This window comes from Falco biarmicus, chromosome 2, assembly GCF_023638135.1.
Source record: "Falco biarmicus isolate bFalBia1 chromosome 2, bFalBia1.pri, whole genome shotgun sequence".
Taxonomy (NCBI): domain Eukaryota; kingdom Metazoa; phylum Chordata; class Aves; order Falconiformes; family Falconidae; genus Falco; species Falco biarmicus.
Genome location: NC_079289.1, coordinates 109,390,457 through 109,415,320, shown reverse-complemented (window position 1 = coordinate 109,415,320; position 24,864 = coordinate 109,390,457). Strand labels below are relative to the sequence as shown.

Sequence of the window (24,864 nt, the reverse complement as noted above, 5' to 3'; positions counted from 1 at the left end):
TACTTGATCTCTAGAATAGCAGGATTTAGCATTTCTGGTTTAAAACTTGCCTTAGAACTGCATTCTAAAGATGGTTTTATAACAACACAGGGTTTTTTAATGTTCCAATTCAGCAATGCTTTTCAGTTATTGATTCTTCAAAGTGAATTTTCACACTTAAGACTGGTGTAATAAAACAAGTAGGGAAGTATGAATCACTAAGTGTTGTCTTACTTTAGTTTAGGAATATAATTTGTCTTGATCAGATTTTATCTTTCTTTATCGAAGCAAAAAACCAAGAGCATGTCAATGTTAAGCACAATAAGTATCTGCTGTGTGTGAAAGCTAGTAAACAACCTGAGTACAGGAAAAAGAGGTACACGGATTATTTACAATAATCTTGACCTCCTAACTTCGTTTACACCCAACATCTCTCTGTCATGAATGCAGATCAGAGGCATTGCTCCTGGATGTATCTGGGAGAAACGCATCTTTGCTGTTGGTTAGTTGAAGATTATTTAGAGTAGCTCTAGGTATAGTCATATGCTGCTTTACCAGTATCCCAGTATCAAAATACCTTATCATTACAGTATATAATTGTGAAAGTAAACTGACATGTTGCTTTGGACTTTATGTCCTGTTTCTCTCTGTATCATTAGTAGATCTTCCTTCTTATCTCGCTTTTTATGTTTAAAAATCTGTAATTACTGCATGTGAAAACCAGACCGACAAATTGATGTATTCTCTGGAAAATTACGTGTACATTTCCTTGGCTATTAAAATGAAGATCATCTTTAACTTATTTAACTAAAATAGGCGTATGATTCCCAATTACATTAATAGAGCTTTTATGACAAAATTACACACGGCTTATATGACATTGCATTAATATGTGCAAAAGCCCACAGTTAAACGTGTTGGATTGTTCTTTCCCGCAGCCAGCCACTGTTCACAGCTTCCTACAGCCAGCTTTCCAGTCACAGTTGTTTGTTCTGTATGGCTTAAATTTTGAAAATTTTGAATTAGTGAGGCTTATGAGTGCAAAATAACCTTGATGTTCAGAGCCAAAAACTTTATAACCACTTCCCCCTCACCTTTTCTCTGATGATAAACAAATGCTAAATGAAGGTGAATTTTATAATGGAACTTAAATCACTTGGGGATTTTGATAAGCTTAAAAAAAAACAAATTAGTCTCTGTCCAGGTAAAATTTTTGCCTGCTTCTGGGTTCCTGGCCTTTACTGACACTATGTTAGAAAGCATGAACCAGTCGCACTCCTCAGAGGGTGTTCAAATGTGCAAGTCTGGCAGAATCTATATTTTTCTTGTGGTTGGGTTTGCTTTCATAGTCTGTGTTGCTTACTTCTAATTAGATGGCATGGCCAGATCTACATGTATGGTAGTAAAAATCCCATAATTTAGTTGTTACCTGGCAAAGACCTGGAGGCAGGAGTCTTGTGGACATCCATGCCACTAGAAGCAGCACAAAGACATACCTAGATAGTGCTGCAGCCCTTTCAGCAACTGGAGGAGGCTGCGGAAAATTAGTACTTAAATTTAAAAGGAGTACCCTTTAATAGCACAGATCAACCTAAAATCAACAAGGCAGAAGGATGGCTGCAGCTTCCTTAACTCTACCTTGTGATACAAGTTCTCCTGCAGCCCCCGCGAGGAATGGCGTTCCTCGCTCTTAGATGTGCTCCCAGCATGGGTGTGGAGCAGACACTGGAGTTTTTCTGGTAGCTCTTCTGAAGAAAGAAAATTAATTTGTTGATGTCATCAGCTGGCGCTTTTCACCAGCAATTAATTACATGGTTATGGAGAGAGGGAAGGGAGGCCAGGGATGGGGGAAAGAAGGCTTGGGAGAGCCCTGCCCTCCTGTACCTGCATTTTTGCCACTGGCAACTTCAGGTTTCTACATTTCTGTCACTGATCCCAGCTGTTCCTTCAGGAAATCTTTTTCTGATAGCTGAATTAGTGCAATCCATAGCTTTTTTTTAAAAAAAAAATAATTAACTCATTAGGAATTCCATGTTTGGAAACAGGATATATGATGTTATTTAGATATTCAGAGGGGTTTGGTTTTGTTTTTGTTTTTCTTAAGAATGTTTCATTAAAATCAAACGTTTCATCTCCTTACAATGTGTTTTTCTTGCAAAAACATGAGGCTGTGGCTGGCTCTGGACCATCCAAAGAGTTTTTCTCCCTCAGTGTAGCCTACTGTCTGGTGCAGCGACCTCACTTTTGAGCCTGGTGCTCGGCAGGGTGCTGCCGGGGTTGTGGCTGTGAGAAATGCCTGGGCAGTTTCAGCCAGCTGTACAGCAGAAGAAAGCTTCACCTTTGGGAGGCCAGCTTCCAGAACGAGAAGGGAGGACAGGAGACATTGGATTCTCTGAGAGCCGAGGCGTGCAATTGCAGTCCCATGCATCAGCTGAGCTGTGATAAATGACCTTGTGCACACGCTTAACCTGTTACAAAGACAGGTACAAATTGTAAGTTCAAAGCGCTTTCATTTTCCACATCTCAGCTGACATGAAGCAGCTCACGGAGCTGCAATACCCCAAACTTCCCATGCCATCAGGGACAAGCCAACAGTCTACTTCCTTGTTATTCAGAACTCACCTTTCTGTGTTTAAAATCATGAGATCGACTGACAAATTATGTGTCTTCTTAAAACCCTCCCCTTGCGGCTTTTGAATTTTCCTCTTGGCTTTTGAATGACCTTTTAAAGCTTTCTGTGGAATTCCAAGGACTGGAAAACTATTTATTTGTTTATTTTAAAAGAAAAGTTGGTATTTTACATGAAGAAAGACTGCATGACTTTGGTGTTAAGAAAAAAAAAATGTATTTCATGAGAGCTAGCCACAGCTCACTATATTATGTTTTTAATACTGTGCTGTGAAGGAAAAATCATCGAATTTTGATAGAACTTCTTTTCTTGTCACGATGCGTAATTTCAGGACGCTGGTTACAAAAATGCTCCATACAGAATGGTGGGAATTATCACAATTTTTAATTTTTTCTTTCTGATCTCTAACCTAACTTTTGTACAGTGATGGGATACTACCTGTGATAGCTTGGCATTATTACCTGTACTTGTTGGCAAATAACTAGTGCAATCGGAACATATTGCAACATACTCTGTTCAGGGTACCAGCTCTGAGAAGCTGCAGTTAGTGTTACTGTTAAACACGTAATTTGTGTGCATATACAGTGTGCAGCTATTTATTAAGTCTGCACAATTATTTTCTATCTGGAGTGCGTTATTCAACCAGTGGATGTCTCAAGTGTACAAAACAGAAGAAAGTCTCATTGCATTTTTTATTATTCTAATTGCTTCATTTAGGAGAAGTGATTTGTAAACTAGCTAGCATGCCTTCGGGAATATTATTCTGTCAGCCCTTCAAGTACTTCTAGTGTGATAGTTGTAAGGGTTTTTTTGTTGATATTTTTGTCTTGTGGCCTGCAACCGACCTAAAGAAAGTAACCTTTTTTTTTTCCTCACAACAAACCTTTCCAAACCAATTTGGTGCTGTTTCCTCAAACCGTATGTTACAAGATTAAAGTGCAAACCTGATATTTTTCCAGTTTGGGGAATGTATATAACTAGAAAGGAGACAAAACAGCATATTCTTAGCCTGGTATAATACTTTACCAAAGATATACTATTGCATCATGCATGTATATTTGAGGAAACACTCAGACATGTTTATATATTCCAGGTGTTTTGCACGTTTTGAATTTCCAGGATTAGCAAAGTCAACAAAACTTAAATCTTCCTACTTACTCTTTGTAGATTTTCTATACTAAATGAGACAGACATATGGAAAAGTACCGTTCCATAGGTTGTACACCATTCCATAGGGCAAAGTTAAGGTTCTTTGCCCACCTGTGAATTTGAAATTATGTGTCTTTTTTGAAATTTCAGCATTCCAATCTTAATTGTATGTTAATCTTTTATTTAACATTTAACAACTTAAATGTTGGGGTTTACATTATTATTATTTATATGAATATTCAAGATTAGAGAATTAGAGGTTCCAGTTCTTCTCAATGTAAACTCTAATTAGTTTTCATTGAAGTTTGAATCTTGGAGCTTCAAGACAGTCAAATCGGGTAGCTTGTGAGCCATAGCCACAGCGACATTATCTGTGATTAAAAAGAAGCTCTTATCTTGGGCTAGAAGAAGAAGGGGTGAGTCACGGTGATAATATGGTGGTTTCAGGGAGCTGTGCGATCAGCCTGCTCCAACAGCTCTGAGGCATTTTTCAAGTACATTAAACGCTGCGGCTGCTGCTCTGGCAGTACGATGCGCTTTGCCGTAGAATGTTTATGTTCACTTATTATTTTGGCACGTCTCCCTGAAGAGTGCAAGCAGGAACAGGAATGCTGATTATGAGCCATTTATATCTCAGTCAAAGCTTCCAGAAGTTTCCTGGGATGAGGAAAAAGTACTTTTTTTTAGTTCAAGAGCCTTTTTTCCTGACTGATCATTCAGGATGTCACAGGACTATTATGGAAAAAGAAGATGCCCTTCGCAAAGAAAGACTTCCAAGATAATGTTCTTGGAAATCTTTAGTAATGAGAAGTTCACTAGATTTCATTCCCTTTGCTTTATATTTAGCTTACATTCTATTTTTGCATTATAAGAGGAGCAGGACATGAGTCAAATGTGGCCTCTTGAAAGCCCTTCCATCTTCTGTTCTATGATGCTGTTATATGCGACTGTACATGAACGCATAGGCATTTTTCTCTTCACCATGCGTCTAAATATATACCAGCTAATTTAATGCAATGGCTGTAACGGTCCACCCATGTATGACATGCCATAAGCCTAATTTCTTAAAAGCAAATATATCATTATGCTGTTCTTACGCTTGCAATGGCTAGCAAAATAATACCATGAAATGCATCTTAATTAAGAATTAGAACAATAAATGTTCAAAGTGATTTTTCAGTATTTTGTAAGCTTCAGGCATGCATTGACTGAGTGACGTCCTGAGCAATTTCTATACAAAAAAATGTTTGTATCTATGAAAATGCTGTCTTTCTGTATGGCTGAATTGTTGACATGTTTAAAAAACATTCTTATTTGGCTTTTGAGTTTTGATTATTCCCCTACCTCCTGCCCCGGATTTATTCTTCTTATATGTGTGTGTGTGTGTGTATATATATATATATATATATACATATATATATATATATATATATATGTATGTAAAGGATTAGAGGAAAAATATGTTTCAACCTTCTAAATTTATTCAGGACCACAGGTTCTCTGGAAATCTTTTGTTCTATTCCATTAAGATGTACGAGGTAGTGTAGCTGTTTAAAAATACAGAAGTAATAAGCTTACTCATTTTGCAAAGAGACCAATGATGCAAGTTTTCATATCTTAATATGGCCTCAGCTGCAAAGAGACAAAAGATGAGAATAGAGAGTGACAGATTTAATGCATTGGTCACAGTATACTTTATATGTTTAAGCCCATCTGGCCACTTGTGTGGAACTCCACTTGGCTGTCTCCATAAAATCTGAAGCAACCCATCTTAACATTGCACAAATAGGCATGAAATCTACAAACCCAGCAGACACAAAGGGTGTATTAGTAAGAAAAAATTAGTCTGCCTGGTGAACTTTCAGACTAGGCAGTGCGCTTAGCATCACAGAGGATAAAGGGACCTGAAGTATGAAATATAATTTCCAGTAAGGTAGCAGTCAAAAGTGGTGGTGATGCCTCAGAAAAATAGGTATTTGACCTCAGTGTTGCAAAAACTGACGTCTGGAATTCTTCACTGGAAGAAGGTGTTATAATTTAACCATTTCCCATTCAAAAAAGGTATCCTTTTCCAGAGGAGGTTTATTATTTGTATCGTTTATTGTGATTCCATCTCCTGTTTGTATTGCAGTCTCTTATATTTTATTTAGGCTTATTTTGGAATTGTGCAACACAGTCACCATAAAAAAAAAATTAAAATCTATTCACTTCTTAGTTTGTAGGGAAAAAGTTTGTTTACTTAAGTAAATACCTTTTCATTTCTTATATAGGTTGTATTAATAGAATTAGTAGCAGCACCTTTCTCTTTAAACACTAATCTCTCATTCTGAATCTGATGTCACTACCCATAGCATAAAGCCATTAAATGTTGGATTTACACAAGAGTGAAAAAAAATGGGTATTTCAAAGGCTAAGCTGCGGAATGTGTAAAGCAATATCCGCTCTGAGTAAAGGTTTTGAATTCTTGCCCTCCGCCTGTGCAGTAATGAAATTTCCAGTAAGTGCTCATTGTAGTGGTAAAAAACCAGGACGGCAGTATTTCGTCTTTGAGTTGCTTCAATTCAGGTAGAAAGCATTGGTCACCAACTGAATATTCTTACTGCTGTTCCTAGAAGACTCTTGTAAAGGTTCAGTACAGAAAGAGTAGAAAAGGCTGATTTTACAGGTGTTTTCTCTATTAAAAAAATAATATTAAAAATATGTGGAAAAATAACACATTCTTTATTTTCAAGTGGGATATTTAAGGATAAATTGTATTTGAAAAGGGCTGCTTGTTCAGTAATAATGAGAACATGTGATTGTTTTTACCAATTCATAACTCATTTTTTAGTTACTCTATAGCTTTTTCATGCAAGTCAAGAAGGCAGGATTGATTATTTTGTGCTCTTACGTCTTTACATCCTTTTAAATATTCAGTCTTCTTTAATTGAGGTCAAAGTGAGAGACTACAAAGAGTACATTAGAATGTGTAATACAAGATTTAAGTCATCTGTCAGGAACTGCTAAATTAAAATTTATCCCTCAGTACCAACCTCATGTGAATGTACTTTGAATTTGTAATTCTGTGATTTTCAGTTACAAGAGTGGATGTTGGGGTAGCTGACTGGAGGTATCTGTCTCATATGGAAAACAAACCATTTCTATCTAGACGTGTAAATAGAGATTTTGAAGGAGTCTTAAGGATTTTTCCTTGAAAAACTGGTTATGTCCGTTCTTTTCATGCTGCCTTTTAGAGTTACTCAATCAAATTAATTGGCTATTTTGGGTGTCTTTTTTTTTTTTTTCAGATTCTCATGGAAACCCTGTGTCTTCAGAAGATCAAGTCAGTTTAGCCCAGCAGATTTCTGACGTAGTAAAGCAGCCAGCCTTTATTGCTGGAATTGGTGCAGCCTGTTGGATTATCCTTATGGTCTTCAGCATCTGGTTGTATCGCCATAGGAAGAAGCGAAATGGACTCACTAGTACTTACGCGGGTATCAGAAAAGGTGCCGTATTACATATTTCAGTCTGCTGGGTGCTGAATGCCTGTTTACTGGCTATTTATTTTAAGTTTCTTGTTCTTCTAAGACTCAACGCAGGAATTATCAAATTACTTCAGTGCTTTCAGGAAGTATGGATCAGGAGCCGATGCAGAAAGCAACTATTAAAGTGTTGAAACCTGGCTTTAAAGCATAAGCCTTTAGCAAAATACCTAGACTAGCTTTACATAAAGATACTCCTACAAATGAGAAATGTAAAGATGGATTTAAGGCCGGGAGCTTCCAATATGCCATTGCTACCTGACGCTGTACCAGCTGAAAAGGAGCTAAGTGGATGGTGGTTTGCCGTCCCTCCTGTTCAGTCCTTTGCTTGCTGCTGAGAACGCTAACCGTGGTGTACGTTTCAGTAACGCTTCTGGTGCGTGTAGCTGGGTTCCCTTGTGTTCCAGGGGGATGCGGTGAAGTGGCTGTTTGCAAAAGGACAACAGTCAGTAATACTTTCCAAGGCTCTTCTGTAAATGCTGTTGTGAGACCCTTTGCTGGGACTGAATTCTGGGGCTATCACATCTTGCATCTGCATTCAGTTAGAATGGCAGCAGCGGGACTAACTTAAAGCACTCTTCGTTTTCATGTTATTGATAACCTTTTATACCAGATTGTCACTGGCCAAGCAGGGCTTTACAGTGTACTCTATAGCAAACAAAACTAGAATCTCTACCTGGAAGATCTTCTGGAACAAAAACTTGCTTTCTCCTGATGCAGTAATCTTTTGATTAAGCCCTGAAGTTAAAGCTGAATTCAATAAGCTACAGTTCATTAAATTTCAAAGCAGTACCTCATAGGCACTCATAGAGTAAGAACCATAAATTCTGGAATGAATCAGAAAATGGGACGTCCTGCTTTTGAAGGACTAGAAGGAGAATGTATGATATTTAGTAATCAAAAGATAGACTTTGGCTTAAAAGGTGCTCACACCTTCATGTATGAATGGTGTCATGAGATCATGTTCTTTAGTCGCTTCGGGAATGCGTATGTGATGGGCAAGATAAATGGGCAATATAACAAATGTTTTTAAACAGTAGCAGTGTGTTGCTATGCAAAAGAAGCAGTGCAGAAAATAGCAACTGAGTGAGTGGAAACATGGAAATAGTTTTGGAGTGTTGCAGATTTTGGGTGTCCTCTGTGCTATTAAAGTATCAATGCTTGCAGTAGACTTCAGGCACAGCAGTTGTAGCAGAGTTGTAGCCACAGAAACCGGGGATGAATTTCACCTTTGATTTTGTTTTGCTGGGATTTCCTAGGTAGGACAGACCCCGACATACTGCTGCATTGACCTGCGCTGTTTTGTTTTACTAATAGCATGCTGCCATGCTGCCTTTCTACAGTTCTATCAAACTAACATCACTGTGCTTTCAGCAGTACCTATGATTAAGCAAAAGGCATACAATTTGTCCTTAAAAATGGTTACTTTAATGACATGAGCTATTGTTCAAAACAGCTGTGTTTATCAATATCTGTAAAAATATCTTTCGTGTAATTTGGTAGGGATTTTAATGAAAATATACAGAAAAGTAGGGTCTGCATCTCCATTAGCAAGTATTCTTCAAGAAAAAAAGCCATCTTTGGTGAAATACATATTGCAAAGTATTTTGCCACTCCGCAGTGCATCAAGTCATAACTGCAAGCCCAAACTTTCTTCAGTCTTGCATTTACTTATTTATTTTTATATTTAGCTTCAGGCCTGACATCTGTTATAATACTTCACTACTCCCACACATACATATTGTACTAGCACTGTTACACACTCAGAAGAGTTTATTAATAGAAGCTCTGTGTGTGGAGTTGAACCTCTGTTCATCTGTTCCTCGGTTCCTTAAGAAACTAAATAGGTTTAGTACTTAGCTCACAGAAGAGTAAAGAGACAGTAGTTTAAGATTTTTTTTCATGTCATTGTGCTTGCAAATTAATTTTGAGACACTTGATTCTTTTGAATAGCTCTAGTTTAAATGCACCTTCTATTTTAATGAAAGCTTGTTACTATGGTTCTCTATTTTTGAGTATAGCTAAATTAAACTTGACTGTGTGAAAAGACCTAGCTCAAAGAAAACACAATGGAATTCCCAAGATAAGGAGCAGTGCTACAAATGAAGCCTGAAATGGACAAATGCGCAGAGGTTTTTCTTTTCTTTTTTTTTTGTTTTTTTTTGCTTAGTGTCATATCCCTGGAAATAAATTGACTCTGTAAAAGCAGGGGAAAACTACAGTACATCCTGAATTATAACAACAAAGACACTCTGGCCACCCCCCAAAACATCAGAGTTACTGTAAAAATGAGATTAAGCAGTTGTTCTCTTAGCCAGAACCTTTTTTCTGTGCCAGGTTTGCTGATCAAATTCTGCCTCAAGGCTGCTTTCATTGAATATTTTGTTTTTCTTATATTTTTCTTTGCTGTCATTAGATCGAAAAGGGCAATGTTAGCCTTTTTCTGCCCATCAGTGACAGAAAAACTGTGCTGTCTTGTCAACAGGAGGGGGAGCATGTGCTAATAGGAAGAGCAGATGCTGGTGCTCTGTATTTGGATTAGAGACCCTATTGATCCGAAGAGGATTTATAGTAGCTGTGAGAGTGAGGATTGTCAAGCAATGTCATTGTTCCACTGTTAACCTTTCCCACTTAAAGCCAAGGGTTGAAAGGTAGAAGGGTGTTACATCTAGAGAGATCTTTTATCTTTTTTGTGGTTATTTAAGGAAGATAATAACTCTGTTTAGCAGTCTTGTCCATGAAAACAAAAACTAATTGCTGCAGTAGATTTTAGTGCCTTTATTACAGTGAGAGTTGGTGCCATTCTTCATTCAGAGACAGTAAAACAGCAGTTCTCTTTGTTCCTTTATATGATTATTATTTCCTTACTGAATACTTGAGTGTGCCTGTTAGTTCAGTGTAATGAGCATTTACTTAGTGAACTGCAGATAAGATTCAATAGGACCTTGATAAGGCTTTGTTAAGGAATTTGTCATTCTGCATTCTAAAATGATTAACAGTGTGGGGGTTTTGTTTGTGCTAGGATTTTCAGGAAAACTTAAAATACCAAACTGACGGGTATTTGAAAGGCTAAACCACAGTCCAGTCCAGCCCCCTCAGGAGCACAGTAGAGTATCAAGCTTTATTCTTTTGGTTGGGTTTTTTTTTCCTTTTTTTTTTTTTTTTTTCAGAATAGTACTTGCAGAGACAAGCTTCTTTCTGAATCGCAAATTTAATTTTATTTCTATATCAATGTGACTGAACTACTGGGTTAGTTATATACATTTGTTTTATGTTCAGCTGTCTGCTAGATTTATACTAATGTGGTATGTTTCCCTTTCTCTCTTCAGCTTAATAACCAGTTTGTATTTTGTTTTGATTTTTCAGTCCCGTCTTTTACCTTCACACCAACAGGTATATATTTGCACTTTTCCCCCCTTCTTTGTTACTTTAGCATGTGTTTGTGGTACTGTTTTTCTTTTTCTGACATAACCAGCCCAGCTGTTCTGAAGGTGGTTTTTAAACAATTTTATTAATGAAAGTGTCATTATTTTGTTCTTCATGTAGTGTATATTTGCTTTGTAGCTAACACTTTTTTTCTATTTGTGTGTACCATTTTGTACCATACCACTTGATGCAAGCATGCCATTTTGTAGCATGATCTCATCAGCTTGTACAACCTGGGTGTGACCTTCTGTATCTAGTGATGCAAAAGGTGCTTCTGATGGAGGAGGAATGACTTGGCAGAGCCCAGATGCTGACTTGAAAGGGATTCAGTGGGATTATACTTGGTGAAACATTTGCTTCTTCTCTTTCCTCTGAATTTGCGTTAATCCAGTGACCTAGGAGTTGTCTGCTTTGGAACATTCAGAAAATCAAAGTGTTACAGTGGCTGGATTTCTTTGCTTGCTGCCTTAAACTGTATTTGTGCTTTGAAATTGTAAAACAGTCATCCTGTTCTACATAAACAGAGGTGCATTTTAAATTCAGGGTGGGTTTAAAATCATTTTCTATTCATTTTTCTTTGGAAATGTAGAAAATATGACATAACCTGAGCCATCACTCACCGAAGTCCGTAAGACCATGCCGTTTTGTAGAGCTGACCTTCAGCCCATCCCACAGTCTAGCAGCTGAGCAGCTCTTCCTCTACAGCAGATACAATTCAACATACTCAGTGCCCACCAGTATACTGCATGCATTACTCCTAGCTAAGCCGGAGTGAACAGACAGGGTGCTTATCCCTCCTTTGCTCTAAGCCCCTTATTTTCACAAGAGGTCTGTGAGACTTGCAGGACGTATATCCCAGCAGGGTAAAATCCACCCACCCCTTCCTCTGCCCACTTACGTTAGCAGGGCATATTAGCTCAACACCAGCACAGTACTAATGTGGCCCCTGGGCAGCGGCTGAGTTACATCCATCCAAGTTGGACCGCAGATGAAGCAAGCTCATGTCCTTCTGCGTTCATCCACGCAGACCCAGTCGCAATGGGTTAGATTCTTATCCATGTGCTTTTAATCACATTGAATAGTATCTTGTTTCAAAAGTCATCCCATTATGTTCAGCGGAGTTGCTTACTGTTCGACATGAGCCGGAGTGGCCCGTAATGTTTCTGGAGTCCTTTGAGGTCCACGGTGGACACTAATTCAAACTATTATTATTTTGCTGTTCCTTTAATTGGCTTAACAGAGGGCTACTATTGCAATCACAAGTGTTGCACACTACTGAAATTCTGCAGAGGTTCGTAGATTAACAAACTTATATTGTCTCAGTTGGCTTCTTAACATTAAAAGAAAATATCGGGTCTCCGTAAGATAGATACATCAAAGCAGCAAAATAAATAGCACTGAGATTTTTTAAAGAAGAAATTGGAAAAAAACCACAGATGTAAAACATTTAAAGGAGGGGGGGGAAAAAATAATCCTTTTTCAATCCAGGATCCCAGTTGTTAGTTCCATTGACTTTAAATGGAACCAGACCCTCTTCTTTAGCATTACCAATAGTAAATGACTTACCTGTAGCAATGCATCCTACATTTTAATCCTGTTACTGTAATCACTGCCAGCATTTATCTCTCTCTTGCAGACTCCCAGTTTGGAGTTCTTCTAAAGAGCAGAATTTGGCTGCTTTTTTTTCAACACATACCTAGCTGGAAAATGTAGAATCCATCAGCATTTGCAGGAAGACAATCTCCTTAACCCTTTGCCAAACCCAATGCAAAACTGCAGAATTTATATCAGTGTTTCTTCTTGGGTGTTTGCATCCTAAAAAATAACTTTTCAACCATTATGCTTCCTGTGAAGGTTATGCAATCCATGGCAACAAATAAATGCATGTGGAGATCCACTTTGTTAATGTGTAATGCTTCTGAAAAGCTAGCAAAACTCTTCCTTCTAATTTAGGGAGTATTCTTTCTGCCATACGTTTTTTACTAAGATTTATACTCTTAAATTTGTAGATAAAAGAGTATCATTAATAAATCCAATAGTAAAATGTTATAAAATTCAAAGCATCTGTGGACTTTTAGAGTGTGCTTGTTCCACGAATACGGTTCAGTAACATTCAGAAGGAGGATGTGTTTTTGCAGTAGGTTCGGCTGTAATAAGCCATTGTTTACACTGGAAGTAAGATCTGTTATAGAATCACGATACCTCTTTAATCTTACCAAAATAATAAGGTAGAGCAAAGCTTTACCATCTACCCATTCGTGAAATAAATATATGACCTAAGTTCTTCCACAGAGTAACTCCACTGAAGTCAGCAGAGTTATGTTAAGGATAAGTTCAACCTGATGTATGGCTTCCTGCTTTCTGAAGTGATACGCGTGTGTTTTGTGTTTTGCAGAACAGAACTGAAATATAAAACTTTGTTGGAGCTAAGACTAGCAGTTATCAAGCAACACAAGTATTACGTATAAACTCATGTTTGAAGGAATAGTTTGCAGAGTGAGATTCAGGATTAATGTATAAACAATGCACGTTTATTGTCTTAGCTAAAATGAAACAAAGGCAAATGTAATACTGCTATTTAAGGAGTCTTATGGTTTTTAAATTATTTCCTTTTTTTTGTCTTTAACTATTTTAGTAACATATCAGAGAGGAGGAGAGGCCGTAAGCAGTGGAGGCAGGTAATTATGTGCTTTACTTTAAAAGCTGTGAATTGTGTGCAACTAAATTTAAGGATGCTAGGAGTATAATTTTCCTAGTAACTGATGGCAGAGTAATCACTTGTAAAGATATGTTTTAATTTATGATATTAATTTTACATTTTAGCCATATATTTTTCTGTTTAGAAGGAGGATGTATGGTTTGAATTTTTAGGTTGATTTCCAGGGAATGATTAGTAATATTTTCAGCTTTGTTAACCTCTAAAAACTGCATCTCAAAATCTGAGCAGCAGAGGGAGCACTTTAACTTCAAAATAAAGACCTGGTTTAGCAGCTGATTAAAGTAATTACGTCCTGGCATTTCTGAAGAAGTATAGCTGGTTCACAAATACTACAAAGAAAGAAAACGTTTATTGTAAAAAAAAAAAATTGCTGAAGACATAAACGGCTTATAAGGTGACTTTTTAAGAAAAAATCTTGCTGTGAATGCAAAACAGTTAAAAGTGTTGCTTGCGAGAGACGAGCGCCGAAGGAGAAGGAAACAGAGAGGTTTTACATTTAAAGCCCCCCACTTTGAGAACCTAGCCCATTCCATGCTGAGGAATTAACTAAAACATGTTTACTGGGTTTACGTTGTTACTTAATGAATGGCAATGGACAAAACAGTAATTTACATTTCCTGTGTAGAGATGGAGTTTTCTTCAGGAGGGCAAAATAACAGTTTGGGCAAAAAAGCAGGTCAGAGCAGTGTCACTTCAGTAACACACCTTTTAGTTTTTTCTAGGTCACATTCAGGCATGCCTTTTTATAAACTCTAAAATCTCAGAGAGCAGCTGGGTGATAAATTCCTATATCAATTCCTGTTTCACAAGTGGCATCTTGTGATTTCTAATTTGCAAGACCATACAAAAATTCAGTAACTGTAAAGATTAGGCATAAAATTAAACATTCCCAGTCTACTTGAATGCTGTGCAGAGGCGAGGCTACTCTGCTGCTGCTGCTGCTGAACCTGGCATGTTAAGAGCAATTGCAGATATCTCTGTCCAGCACTGTATGTTGCTGTGTTGTCGTAGTCATAAAACCATGGAGAAAAACCTCTAGAGCAGTTACCATGTGATTTCTGAATGGACAAATCTGTAAATCACTGGGTTGCTGCCTTCACCCCAGGATAGTGAGAAAATAAGAGAGAACAGAGATGAACCCTCTCTTTTGCTGACAAGGTTGTTCAAAAAGATATGCAGTTAACATCCTTTGTGTTCTTTGTGCCACTGTGCTTTCTCGCTCTTCCCATAGCACAAGCTAGAGAAAGCACACTCACATAGAGGACAGAAATGAACCTGGAAGTGTCTATATTGTGTACAGTCATTTTGGTACTGCTAGAGAAGCATCATCATTTTTTACTGTCCTAGTTTTAAGGAACAGTGCCACAATCTAGCAGTGCAATTGATTCAAGGTGCTGACATTTATGCTTCTTTTGTTCGTTTGCATATGTAGCGTTTACAGGATATATGATGTACCATATTTTGTAGAATGTGAAACATACTTCTGCAACATTAAAAAAATGTTATTTTTGCATATGAAATCTTCTTCTGATTTCCAAACCTAAGGTTTTTGCTTCCTTACGTTTTATTTGCAATGTTTTGGAGAGGTTTAGCATTTTTGCCAAGTGCAGTTATGTGAGCATGTTAAAGCATTATTCAGAATTCAGAATGTCACAGAGAGATATTTCAGCATAATCCCTGCTTCTGCAATGCTGAAAAAATACTCATTTCTGTGGCAATCCCTTTCCTAGCCAGGATTCAAGTAATAGTAGTTGTGGTGGATTGACTCCAGCCAGGCACCCACACAGCCACTTGCTCAGCCCACCCCTGCTCCAGGCGCAGTACAGTGATCCTAAGGACCAAAGATTTTGCTGCAAAGTTTGAAGATCTTTGGAAATTAAGATCTCAAATCATCACTGGTTATAGAGCTGTAATGCCTCTTGCCAACAGTTCCACCTAAATGGCTCCTATTAGTAGAGTTTTCGTCTGCTTACATACCTCATACCACATTTCTTACATGACAGCAGGTGTGAATGCAAAGTAAATTGTAGAAGCAAAGGACCTTTAACTCTCTATCCAAAAATCCAGTACCAGGTCTTAGAAGTGCTGAAACATTCTGAAAGGCTTTGTCTCCTCCAAATGTCTTGAGGTAAAGTTTTATTGTAAAGAGCAATGTGGTAGGGGGAAAACATGTGTTTCAAATCACCTGGTCTGCTCACAGGACTACATATCTTTACATTTATTTCAGATTTACGGAAAATACTTCAGTGTAGGTGTATTGGCTGGTTCCTGACAGTGAGTCAAGCCTCATCACCTCCTAAGTAAAATCGTCAGGTGACATATGCAGTACAGAAATATATATACACATATATCTATATGACTTAAGCCTGCAGCACTGACAGGCTATATCCTCCAACACTAACTGCATGCAATTTGTATTCTCAACTTGCAGTTTAAGAGGATTAGCATATTTTATTTTTGAAGAGCATCACATCTAATATTATGGAGACTAGTTTCTGCACTATTTCAAATGGAAAGTTGCCTGTTAAATCCTGTGATGAAAGAGACTGCATTCCTTTTTAAAAAAAAATACATGACAGTGGCTAAAATTATCTATTTTTAAAAGCACCTTAGTTATCAATGGCAATTTTAAGTTGTTAGGGGATGCTACATATATGCGACTTTATAACATGCCATTGCATTGTTAGTGTGAAAACCGAAGAGGCATCAAAGATTCTATAAAACATTTGCCAGAGCATCTTTCATGCTCACTGAGAAAATCCAGCAACGTGGAAACCAAGGAATGCTGTTTCTGCCGATTGTAGAAATACACTGTATTTCAAATGTAGCCAGTATGCAGCACTGATTACTGGATGTTTTTAGAGGTGTTGAGTATTCCCAGTTACTTTAATCTTGCTTAGGAGCTGCTGCTTTTCACCCATGTAAATATTAACCGAGCGGCTTACCCATTAACGAAAATACATTGCACCCTCAGTACGCTTAGTGAGATCCAAATACTCCAAAGGACAGAGGTTTCTGTAATCTGCTCTTCCCTTTGATCCACTGCAGTAGAACTATCTGATGGTGAGGAGAGCTCAGCTTCACAAATCACCAAGATTTTGGGAATATTCACATCCAAACCTGGCTCCTACTTCCACAGATCCGTCTTGCTTCCATGTGTGAATTTTTTGATTGACTTGCCAATTTCCCCCTTTTTTGTTTTGTTTTCTGTAAGAAAGGGAGAAATGGCAGAAAAATAAAAATACAACCTTCCCAGAAAGTTAAGGAAAAAAAAAAAAAAAAAACCTTAAACAAAACCAAAGTGTCAGATAAAGGTTGCACACCAACACTTGTGTAGCTCAACAAACCGAACTGGTGTTGTCCTTGGTTGTTCACTTCAGAATGTCTTAGCAAGGAGCAGGTTATATAGGAGACTGCAAGCCATTAAATAATGCACTCAAGCTGTATTTTCCAATGTTCAAGCCTTTCAGTATGTGATATTATTTTATAATAATCTAACCTTTTGAGAAGAATATAATTGCAATGTGAAAATGCTTTTGTTTAATATGTTTAATGACCAAGCTTTGTTTTTAAAGGCCAGGACTCCTAAACATCAGTGAACCGACCACTCAGCCATGGCTAGCAGATACGTGGCCTAACACAGGGAACAACCACAACGACTGCTCCATCAACTGCTGCACCTCTGGCAACGGAAACAGTGATAGCAACCTTACGACGTACAGTCGACCAGGTTAGATATGTTTCTACCTTGCTAAGGAATCTTCTTGAAAAATTATATATTTATAATACTTAAGAGAGTATACAGGTTTGTTCGGGTTTTTATTTCCAATGCATTTAGACTTAATATAGTTCCTCCTTTATGTCACGATTATGCTTTTGGTCCCTTTCTGGAACCCTTTTTTTTGGTCCCCGTTGGATGGTTGTAGCAAGCTGTAGGTGGAAGGAGCCCCTGCATAGTTCAGTGTTACCAAAGTCCCGCTGAACTGATACATTTCGGCAACTGAAGAAAGCAGATAAGGTCATTTTTAGGTTGTTCTGTACATCCTTGTTGCTTGGGTGGAGAAGTACCGAAATGACACTAGTAAGATTTTCCTTCTGGTTTGAATTTGTTGGGAAGCAAGAAATAAAACATTGTTACAGTACTTGTAAGACAGTCCGTCTACTTTGGCACATTCAGAACCTCCCTTGGGGTGCCACTCTGTACAAAATCGGATAGCTGGTTTTCTGTTTAGGGCGTGTGAATAGGAGAGTTAACTTCACAGTCTAAAAGCAATTATGAAATGCTAGGTTAAGTGGTAGTTCCCAAGAGCTTGGGCAGGACTCGGAGTGCTCTTGAAGAAAACCTTGTGAGTGCCATGGGAGCACAGATGGGGAATTATGTCTGGAAGCACTCATTTTTGCACATTTTGTTTTAAACAGACCTTGGGTTTCTTTTGTTTTAACCCGGTTTCTGTCACGTGGTGAGGAATAAAATTGAGATTTTTCCACTACCAGCATCTCTGGCTGATATTTGCTGGTAACATTTCCCAGAACTTCGGAGAGGGAGTATAATTGCCTATAGTGAAGTTGCATAAGTGCAAAACAACATTACCTCCTGTAATTAACGTGAAACCAGCCATAATGGTTAGTAATCCATGGATGGTGGTAATGGTAATTCAATTCATCTCCTGCAGTAATGCTGTCTGGCAATGACCAGTGCCAGGTGCTTCAGAGGAAGGTGAGAGATTTTAACATTAGAGACTTGTATCTTACACTGCCCAAGGCTATCATGTCCACATGTACTTATGTAAAAAGATTTCTGATACGGAGATACTTTATTGTGGCAAGTACAGACATACCAAGTTCTAGTAACTGAAACTTACCAAATTCAGAAAAGGAAGAGAATGCTCATTTTTGAGTTTGTAAACTATTATAACGTCTTGTCGTGAGGTGCAGTGGATTCATTCTCAATTTAACTTTTGTATTAAGCTTGGTTGTGTTGCAAAGTGATTCCTTCCCTTCAAGCAGAGCTTGCAAACTTGAGAGTCAGACATTATGCTCATAGTGGTCTCTCCTGTCCTGGAAAATCTGGCAAATATTCTTAATTATGTCAGCTTGGGCTTGATTTATGATCTGAAGCAGCTGAGTTGAATGTCCCCTCTATAGCTGTCAATATGCTAAGTAACTGTGCATTTCTAATTTTGTTTAAGTATAGTACTGTCTTCCAAGTCTGCAGAGTGGGAATGGGTTTGGGAATGGGTTGTTCTAAAACTAGATGTTATAAAAAAAACCTAACAGAACAAATCTTCTCTCATATAGGTAAACCAGTGTTGTTTAAGTACTTTGCATAAGGAATTCTGATGTGTCTGTGTAAAAAAATGTACCTACTGCATATACTGTATCGGTAATATTGCCCTACACACAAATCAGACGTAGCTGAAAACAGAAGGAAGTAAAAATATATGTTATAGGTGACTCTGCAGGGGTTTTATAGCAAAGCAAGAGGTACTAAGAATGAAGAATACACTGGATATCTAATTGCCCAATATAATACAATAGGCTTGAAAGGACGAAAGACCAGCATGGTTTCAGTAGGTGAAAGAAAAGCAGAAATGAAAACGTTTAAAAAGTACAAATCAAGAAGCTGAAGACTGTGAAGCAATAAATAACAGCTCACATAAGAAAGAAAAATATATCAAACAGTAAAACCTTCAGAAAACACAAGCTGGGGGGCATGAAACGTGCAATGATAAGCTGTATGTGGCATGTTCAGATACTGTTCCTTAATTACTGAAAATGTGGATCAGTGGTTTTCTTCCTCAATGTAGTATTTTATTTCTCTTTTTCAGGAAATATTTATCAAAAAAGATGTATGTATTAGGGAATATTTTTGAAATTGAACGTACTCTATATTTAGTAGTTATTTCATTTAGTATAATGGTCAAATCTTGAATTCTGTACTTAGTTTTACTTGGCACCCTTTCCGGTAAATTAACTGTGGCCGCAGGTAATGGACTTCAGGTTTTGAATCAAATTCATTAGCATAAATACCACATCTTTTAAAAGAAGAAAACTATATTCCTGGTGATTGTTATGTAATTATTGATGCACTAATCAGCGGGTAAATGAGAATTTTTGCTTAATGATCATTGCAAGCTAGTTTCAGTAAGCCTTGTAACTGCCGACTCACACACTGTGTTACTCCATTCAGTATTCTTCCCGTGGGCTGGATACAGAGAAGGGAAAAGGTGTGTGGAGCTGCTGTCATGCAGAGGCAAGGGAATGTGGAAAGGCAGGCACGCTGGTCACACCGCAGTGGCCAGAGCACCAGTATCTGTCTAATTTGCTCTACGCAATAAGTGGTGATCTCATCATGCGATAGCTATTAGAAGAATTAAATCATGCTGTCTATATGATATATACTTAGCATACAGAGCAATGGTATTACTGTGGTATTACTTACTTTGCAATATCCAGAGCAACTAAAAATTAGCAAAAAATTCCAGATTGCTTTCCTGTCTTTTTGTTTCCAACAAGATTGTACAAGGAAATGATGTTCAAATAAAGACTTGGCTACTGGGTACTGAGTTTACCTTTCACATTGTACTTTTACTCTTCAATTCTGTTATGTGTAATCATTTTTCAGCCTGTTTTACAAAAGTCTGTTGTATCTCTGTTTCTTACCACGAGAACAAGAAAGTCTAAATGCTGTTGAGGTGACATGAGATGACTGTCGTGTTTAGTTATTCCCGCTATTAAGTTTTGGTTGATTTTTCCTTTCGATGCAAATTCTTTTAGTCACAGTTGTTGGTTGGGTATCTATACTGCTTTGAGCGTACTGTCTAAACATGTGAATGTTCATGTGGCCACACTGGAAAAAGCCCAGCAAGGTAAGTCGTTGTAGATACAATTCAGAATATCTGAATTTACAGCGAATCAAAACAGTGAACACTACTTTTGAAGCAGTAGCTTATAAGGTAAATAATATTCAGTTAATTATTTAGTTAATTACGGTATCTCTGCTTCATGGATGCAAGCCGTATAGTTATGCACTAAAAAATTTTTAAAGGGAATTTCATTGGCATTGTAAGCGAACAGAATGACCTTTTCTTTTTTCTTTCCTCTGTGGTTAGCCGATTGTATAGCAAATTACAACAATCAGCTGGACAACAAGCAAACAAACCTGATGTTGCCTGAGTCAACTGTATATGGTGATGTGGACCTCAGCAACAAAATCAATGAGATGAAAACCTTCAATAGTCCAAATCTAAAGGACGGAAGATTTGTCAGCCAGCCTGGGCAGCCCACTCCTTATGCCACCACTCAACTCATCCAGTCAAATATCAGCAATAATGTTAACAATGGCAGCGGGGATACGAATGAGAAACACTGGAAACCCTCTGTTCAGCAAAAGCAAGAGGTTGCACCCATACAGTACAACATTATGGAACAAAACAAATTAAACAAAGGTGAAGAGCTTTTAGCTTGTTTCTCCTCTTTAGGCATCAGAGGAGCTTTGACCTTCTGGTGCTGGGAGTCTGAAGCTTTTAGGTTCAGCAATTACAGACTTCTGTGGTGCTTTTAGACTTCTCTCTCTTTAGATTTAGAAATCCGCTGTTAGCAGCGTCAGAAAGTTAATTAGCACCACAATAACCTTCAGATACTGAATCTATTATAAAAAATAACAAGCGGTATCTTTAGAAAAGAGTTAAATAAAATAGATTTCCTATGGATTTGAGATTAATTTAAATTTAATAGTAGTTCAGGGATTGGTTAGGACAGAGGCCAGATATTTTATTCATAAGCCAGATGCATGGTAGTCACATTATACTCTACCTTAAATTTTAAATAGGTCAACCCACTCTTCCCAGTCGTGGATGGAGACTAATTAAATCTACATGTTCATGTAAACGAATGATATTTTGCATATCAAACTCTGTAAAATTGTATTGTGTTGTACACTGGGGACACAAACGGAGTGATCCAATTCATTTCAGACTTGTTCCTAGCAAGCCTCTGATTCACGTATTGAGAGGCAGTGCTACCACACGCAGTTTTGGAAACTAAATTCCTTTGTTACCCTGACTGAAGTCTGTGGATCCAGAAGCTAAAAATAAATTGATTTCAGTGTTAACAGAAAACATCAGAATGTACTTTTGTGGCCTTGAGGGCATGTTACTTTAATATAATGTGTTGGAGTTGGAAGAAATAGGTATGTGGTTTCTTACTAGTCCTCCAGGCTACCATGCAACCTCTTTTAATAACCTGATTTGCAAAACAGTATCCCTAGGAACTGGACCCATTCTAACTTGGAACTTTTTTGCATGGATTGTTGTAACTCAACATAGTGATAAGTTATCCAGTAAAAAGATACGTTTCCTTACAGGAATGTTGATTTCTCTACCGGACCCATCTACTCACAGAGGAATTCAAAGGGCAATATAAAATGTGACACCTTCCCTTGACATAAACATGTCAACAGAAAATTCAGTTTTTGTGGCTCCTTACTGGAGGACGAAAGTTGTAATTTTTTGTAATTATGTTTTCTTTCATGAACTGTATATTACATATCTGTTTTGGAATTAAAACATGTTTGGGGTTTATGCCCTGGAAGATACTGCATCTTTCAAACTGTGTATATTACAGCTGCATATTCTCTAGCATATTGTAGTGTGGAAAGGCCCCCTTAAAGCATTGTCTGCTGACAGTCATATATACATATTTCAGAGTGCTGATTTAGTGTTTATCCTCTGTGTAAACATATGCGGCATGTAGAGCTTCAGCGTGGTCTCTGGAATGCAACTAGGCTGAGAAACTATTACAGAATACACTCTGGTGTGGAATTTATCATTTTGCTCTTTTTCCCATGCTTACATTATCACAAACATTTCTGCAGCAGATGGGGACTGGATTCTTAGTTTTGTTTATTTTTGTTTTGATTTGCTATTTTATGAGTCAATATTCTGATCTTGGTTTTCTCATTTCCTAAGTCAAAACCATCTTGCTGATGACTATACCTCTAGCTTTTGTGATGGGAAATAACCAGTTTGATGAGTTACATGCTGTGCTTCATTGTCACGATTTTATGTCCAGTGGTTCTGTTTATGATGCAGTTTTATTTGCTGTATGAAGAGTAACTCAGCTCCTTTCTTTTCTCTATATAATTGTAATTCCTTTTTGGCATGAGAGTATTGTTTTGTCAGATGAGTATTTTACCTCTGATAAAGTTTTACAGATCTGGTTGCCAATTCTAGATTTAAAAGTAACTCTACGTTTATCAAGTACTTTGGTACTGAAGAAAGATGTTAGGGTAACAGCAATTGGCCAAAAAAAAGGCCCTGGCTGTAGCTAGAACCTGCATGACCCAATGTAATAGAAATCTTGGAGCCCGCAGGCGTTAAACAAAAACCTGTTCTGTTGTCAACCAAATTCAGCGGAGCTGCATTGTTGCTCCAGCAGATCATTCGGCCCCTGTAATACCAGGCTGACTCCTGTGTGGGTTTGTCGCCTTTAAAACACAAAAAGTCACTACCACAGTCCATTGGCTGCCCTGCACGTGTAAATTAAGCAGAGACCATGGAAAATCAATCAAGATGACAGTCTATTCATATGCAAAACGCTCACACAGGTTGTATATATATCCATTGAGACTTAATCGTTGCAGAGGCATTGCGACAACCCCTGCACATTTTACTTCATTTTTGCTGTGGAGCTACTAAGTTTCCACAATTGTCCTTACACTTGCAATTAGAGACAAGATAAAAATAAAGCATGAGTGTAGGACTATTTTCCTTTCAAAAAAATTATGTGTTTCTTCCTTACTATTTTCAGGAGATTTTGCTTTGTGTTATAACACAGGTATATAAAATTAAATGTCTTTCTGAAGGGTAGCATTAATTATACTATTAAACTTGCAGATTACCGGGTAAATGACAACATTGCTCCAACTATTCCATACAACCAGTCATACGACCAGAATACGGGTGGATCCTACAACAGCTCAGACAGAGGCAGTAGTACATCTGGTGAGTATCTACGGCGTTTTCCAGACCTTGGGGTTTGGTGGTGGTTGAGTGCTCTAGCCATGGTTAGCGCTAGTTACTGGACTCACAGAAGGGCTGAAGGGCAGGAACCCACTGGCAGTCATACAGCACAGGGATGTTAAACATCAGAAAAAAGTGGCCTGATAGGTGCCTATGTTTCTGTTGCATCCTGGTGATTGCTCAGTGCCATCTCAATGTCAATTAAGTAATTGATTGGCCAAAATTATGAAAGTGATGAAATGACATAGAAGTTGGATCTCCTAATGTTAATGCTCTAGTGGTTAATGTTATGGTCTCCAGATGGGCAAGCCATAAAAATGCCTTTTCAGCTGTCACCAAAAAAAAAAAGAGGATTTAATTTATCTGTTACCTTCCTGGAACTATTATTGACTTCTTTTCCATCTCTTGGGTCTACTTACCCAAGACAGCCTTATTCGTGAACAGGCTCAAGATACCAGAACATTTGAGTGATACCTAACAGAACTGCCTTAAGAAAATTTTCATTTTTTTAAGTAAACCCATACGTTTTATTAAGTAAAAAAGCATGCATGCATACATAAAATTTTCATAGATTTCAGTGGCTATACGTCAAAACTATTTTTGTACATCATTCAAATGTAGAGAATTGACAAGTAAATTTTCTCATCAGCATTTCCTATGCAAAATATCTAAAAGTTCTTCGTAAAAATCTTGAGGCAAGACAGCCCTTTGCGCTGGGGAGTGCTGACTAGGGCACTGAAATTGCACTCTGTGCTTTGGAACCGCAGAACATGGTTTAATTCAAAAGAGACTGCTGCTCATTGGAGTATAATCTGTTCACTTGCAGCTTTGATGTCTGGTAGAGGTGTGTGAAATGCTCAGAACTGGCTTTACTGTAAGTCTGATACTTAGTCTATGTTTATTTGCAGCAGGCCAGCTATAGGGTGAGTTCATGGTCACAATCAGAAGCCCCCTGGACTTTACATCTGCTAATCAAGACGAGGACTTTTCTTTTCCCCTTTTGTTCTGCTGTTGCCTTTGATAGTCCAGTTGCCTCAATCCCAACGTGGCTCCATCTTGACCAGTTGTGACTGAGGCAGAGCAGAGGCATAAACCTGTGGGTGAGCCTGCAGCGCCTTTGGGCGACCTGAATTCTCAGTGGCTGGGGTGAGATGAGCATGGCTCCCGATTCTCCCAGCTGCTCAGGGGTGTTCTTCTGGGAGCCAGCCTTTTGCCCATGCCCACGTCTGCAACATCAGGATGTGGTGCTGAGCCTGTGCTCAGTGGCGTTGGGACCTGAAGTTCGGCATGAAACATCTCAGGGGTATGAACCCCTGCAAATTAAAAATGAGAAGGTGGTATTCTCCATGCCGACACCTATTACAGTTATTCATAAGACTAACAATTTATAGTCCTACAAGGATTCCAGCAGGAATGAAG

The 24,864-nt window shown here is 38.0% G+C and overlaps 1 protein-coding gene across 7 annotated transcripts in view; it reads left to right on the top strand.

Moving 5' to 3' along the window:
• ROBO1 (roundabout guidance receptor 1) overlaps positions 1 to 24,864 on the top strand; it is a 650,998-nt gene that overhangs the window by 606,162 nt on the left and 19,972 nt on the right. For 5 of the 7 annotated variants that reach the window (XM_056327048.1, XM_056327046.1, XM_056327044.1 and 2 more), the window contains 6 exons: positions 7,045 to 7,242; positions 10,645 to 10,671; positions 13,340 to 13,382; positions 16,999 to 17,153; positions 20,536 to 20,871; positions 23,320 to 23,427. In XM_056327048.1, coding sequence (XP_056183023.1) covers positions 7,045 to 7,242; positions 10,645 to 10,671; positions 13,340 to 13,382; positions 16,999 to 17,153; positions 20,536 to 20,871; positions 23,320 to 23,427 — 867 coding nt within the window. The remainder of the gene's footprint in view (positions 1 to 7,044; positions 7,243 to 10,644; positions 10,672 to 13,339; positions 13,383 to 16,998; positions 17,154 to 20,535; positions 20,872 to 23,319; positions 23,428 to 24,864) is intronic. The other 2 variants (XM_056327045.1, XM_056327049.1) reach the window with 2 other exon arrangements.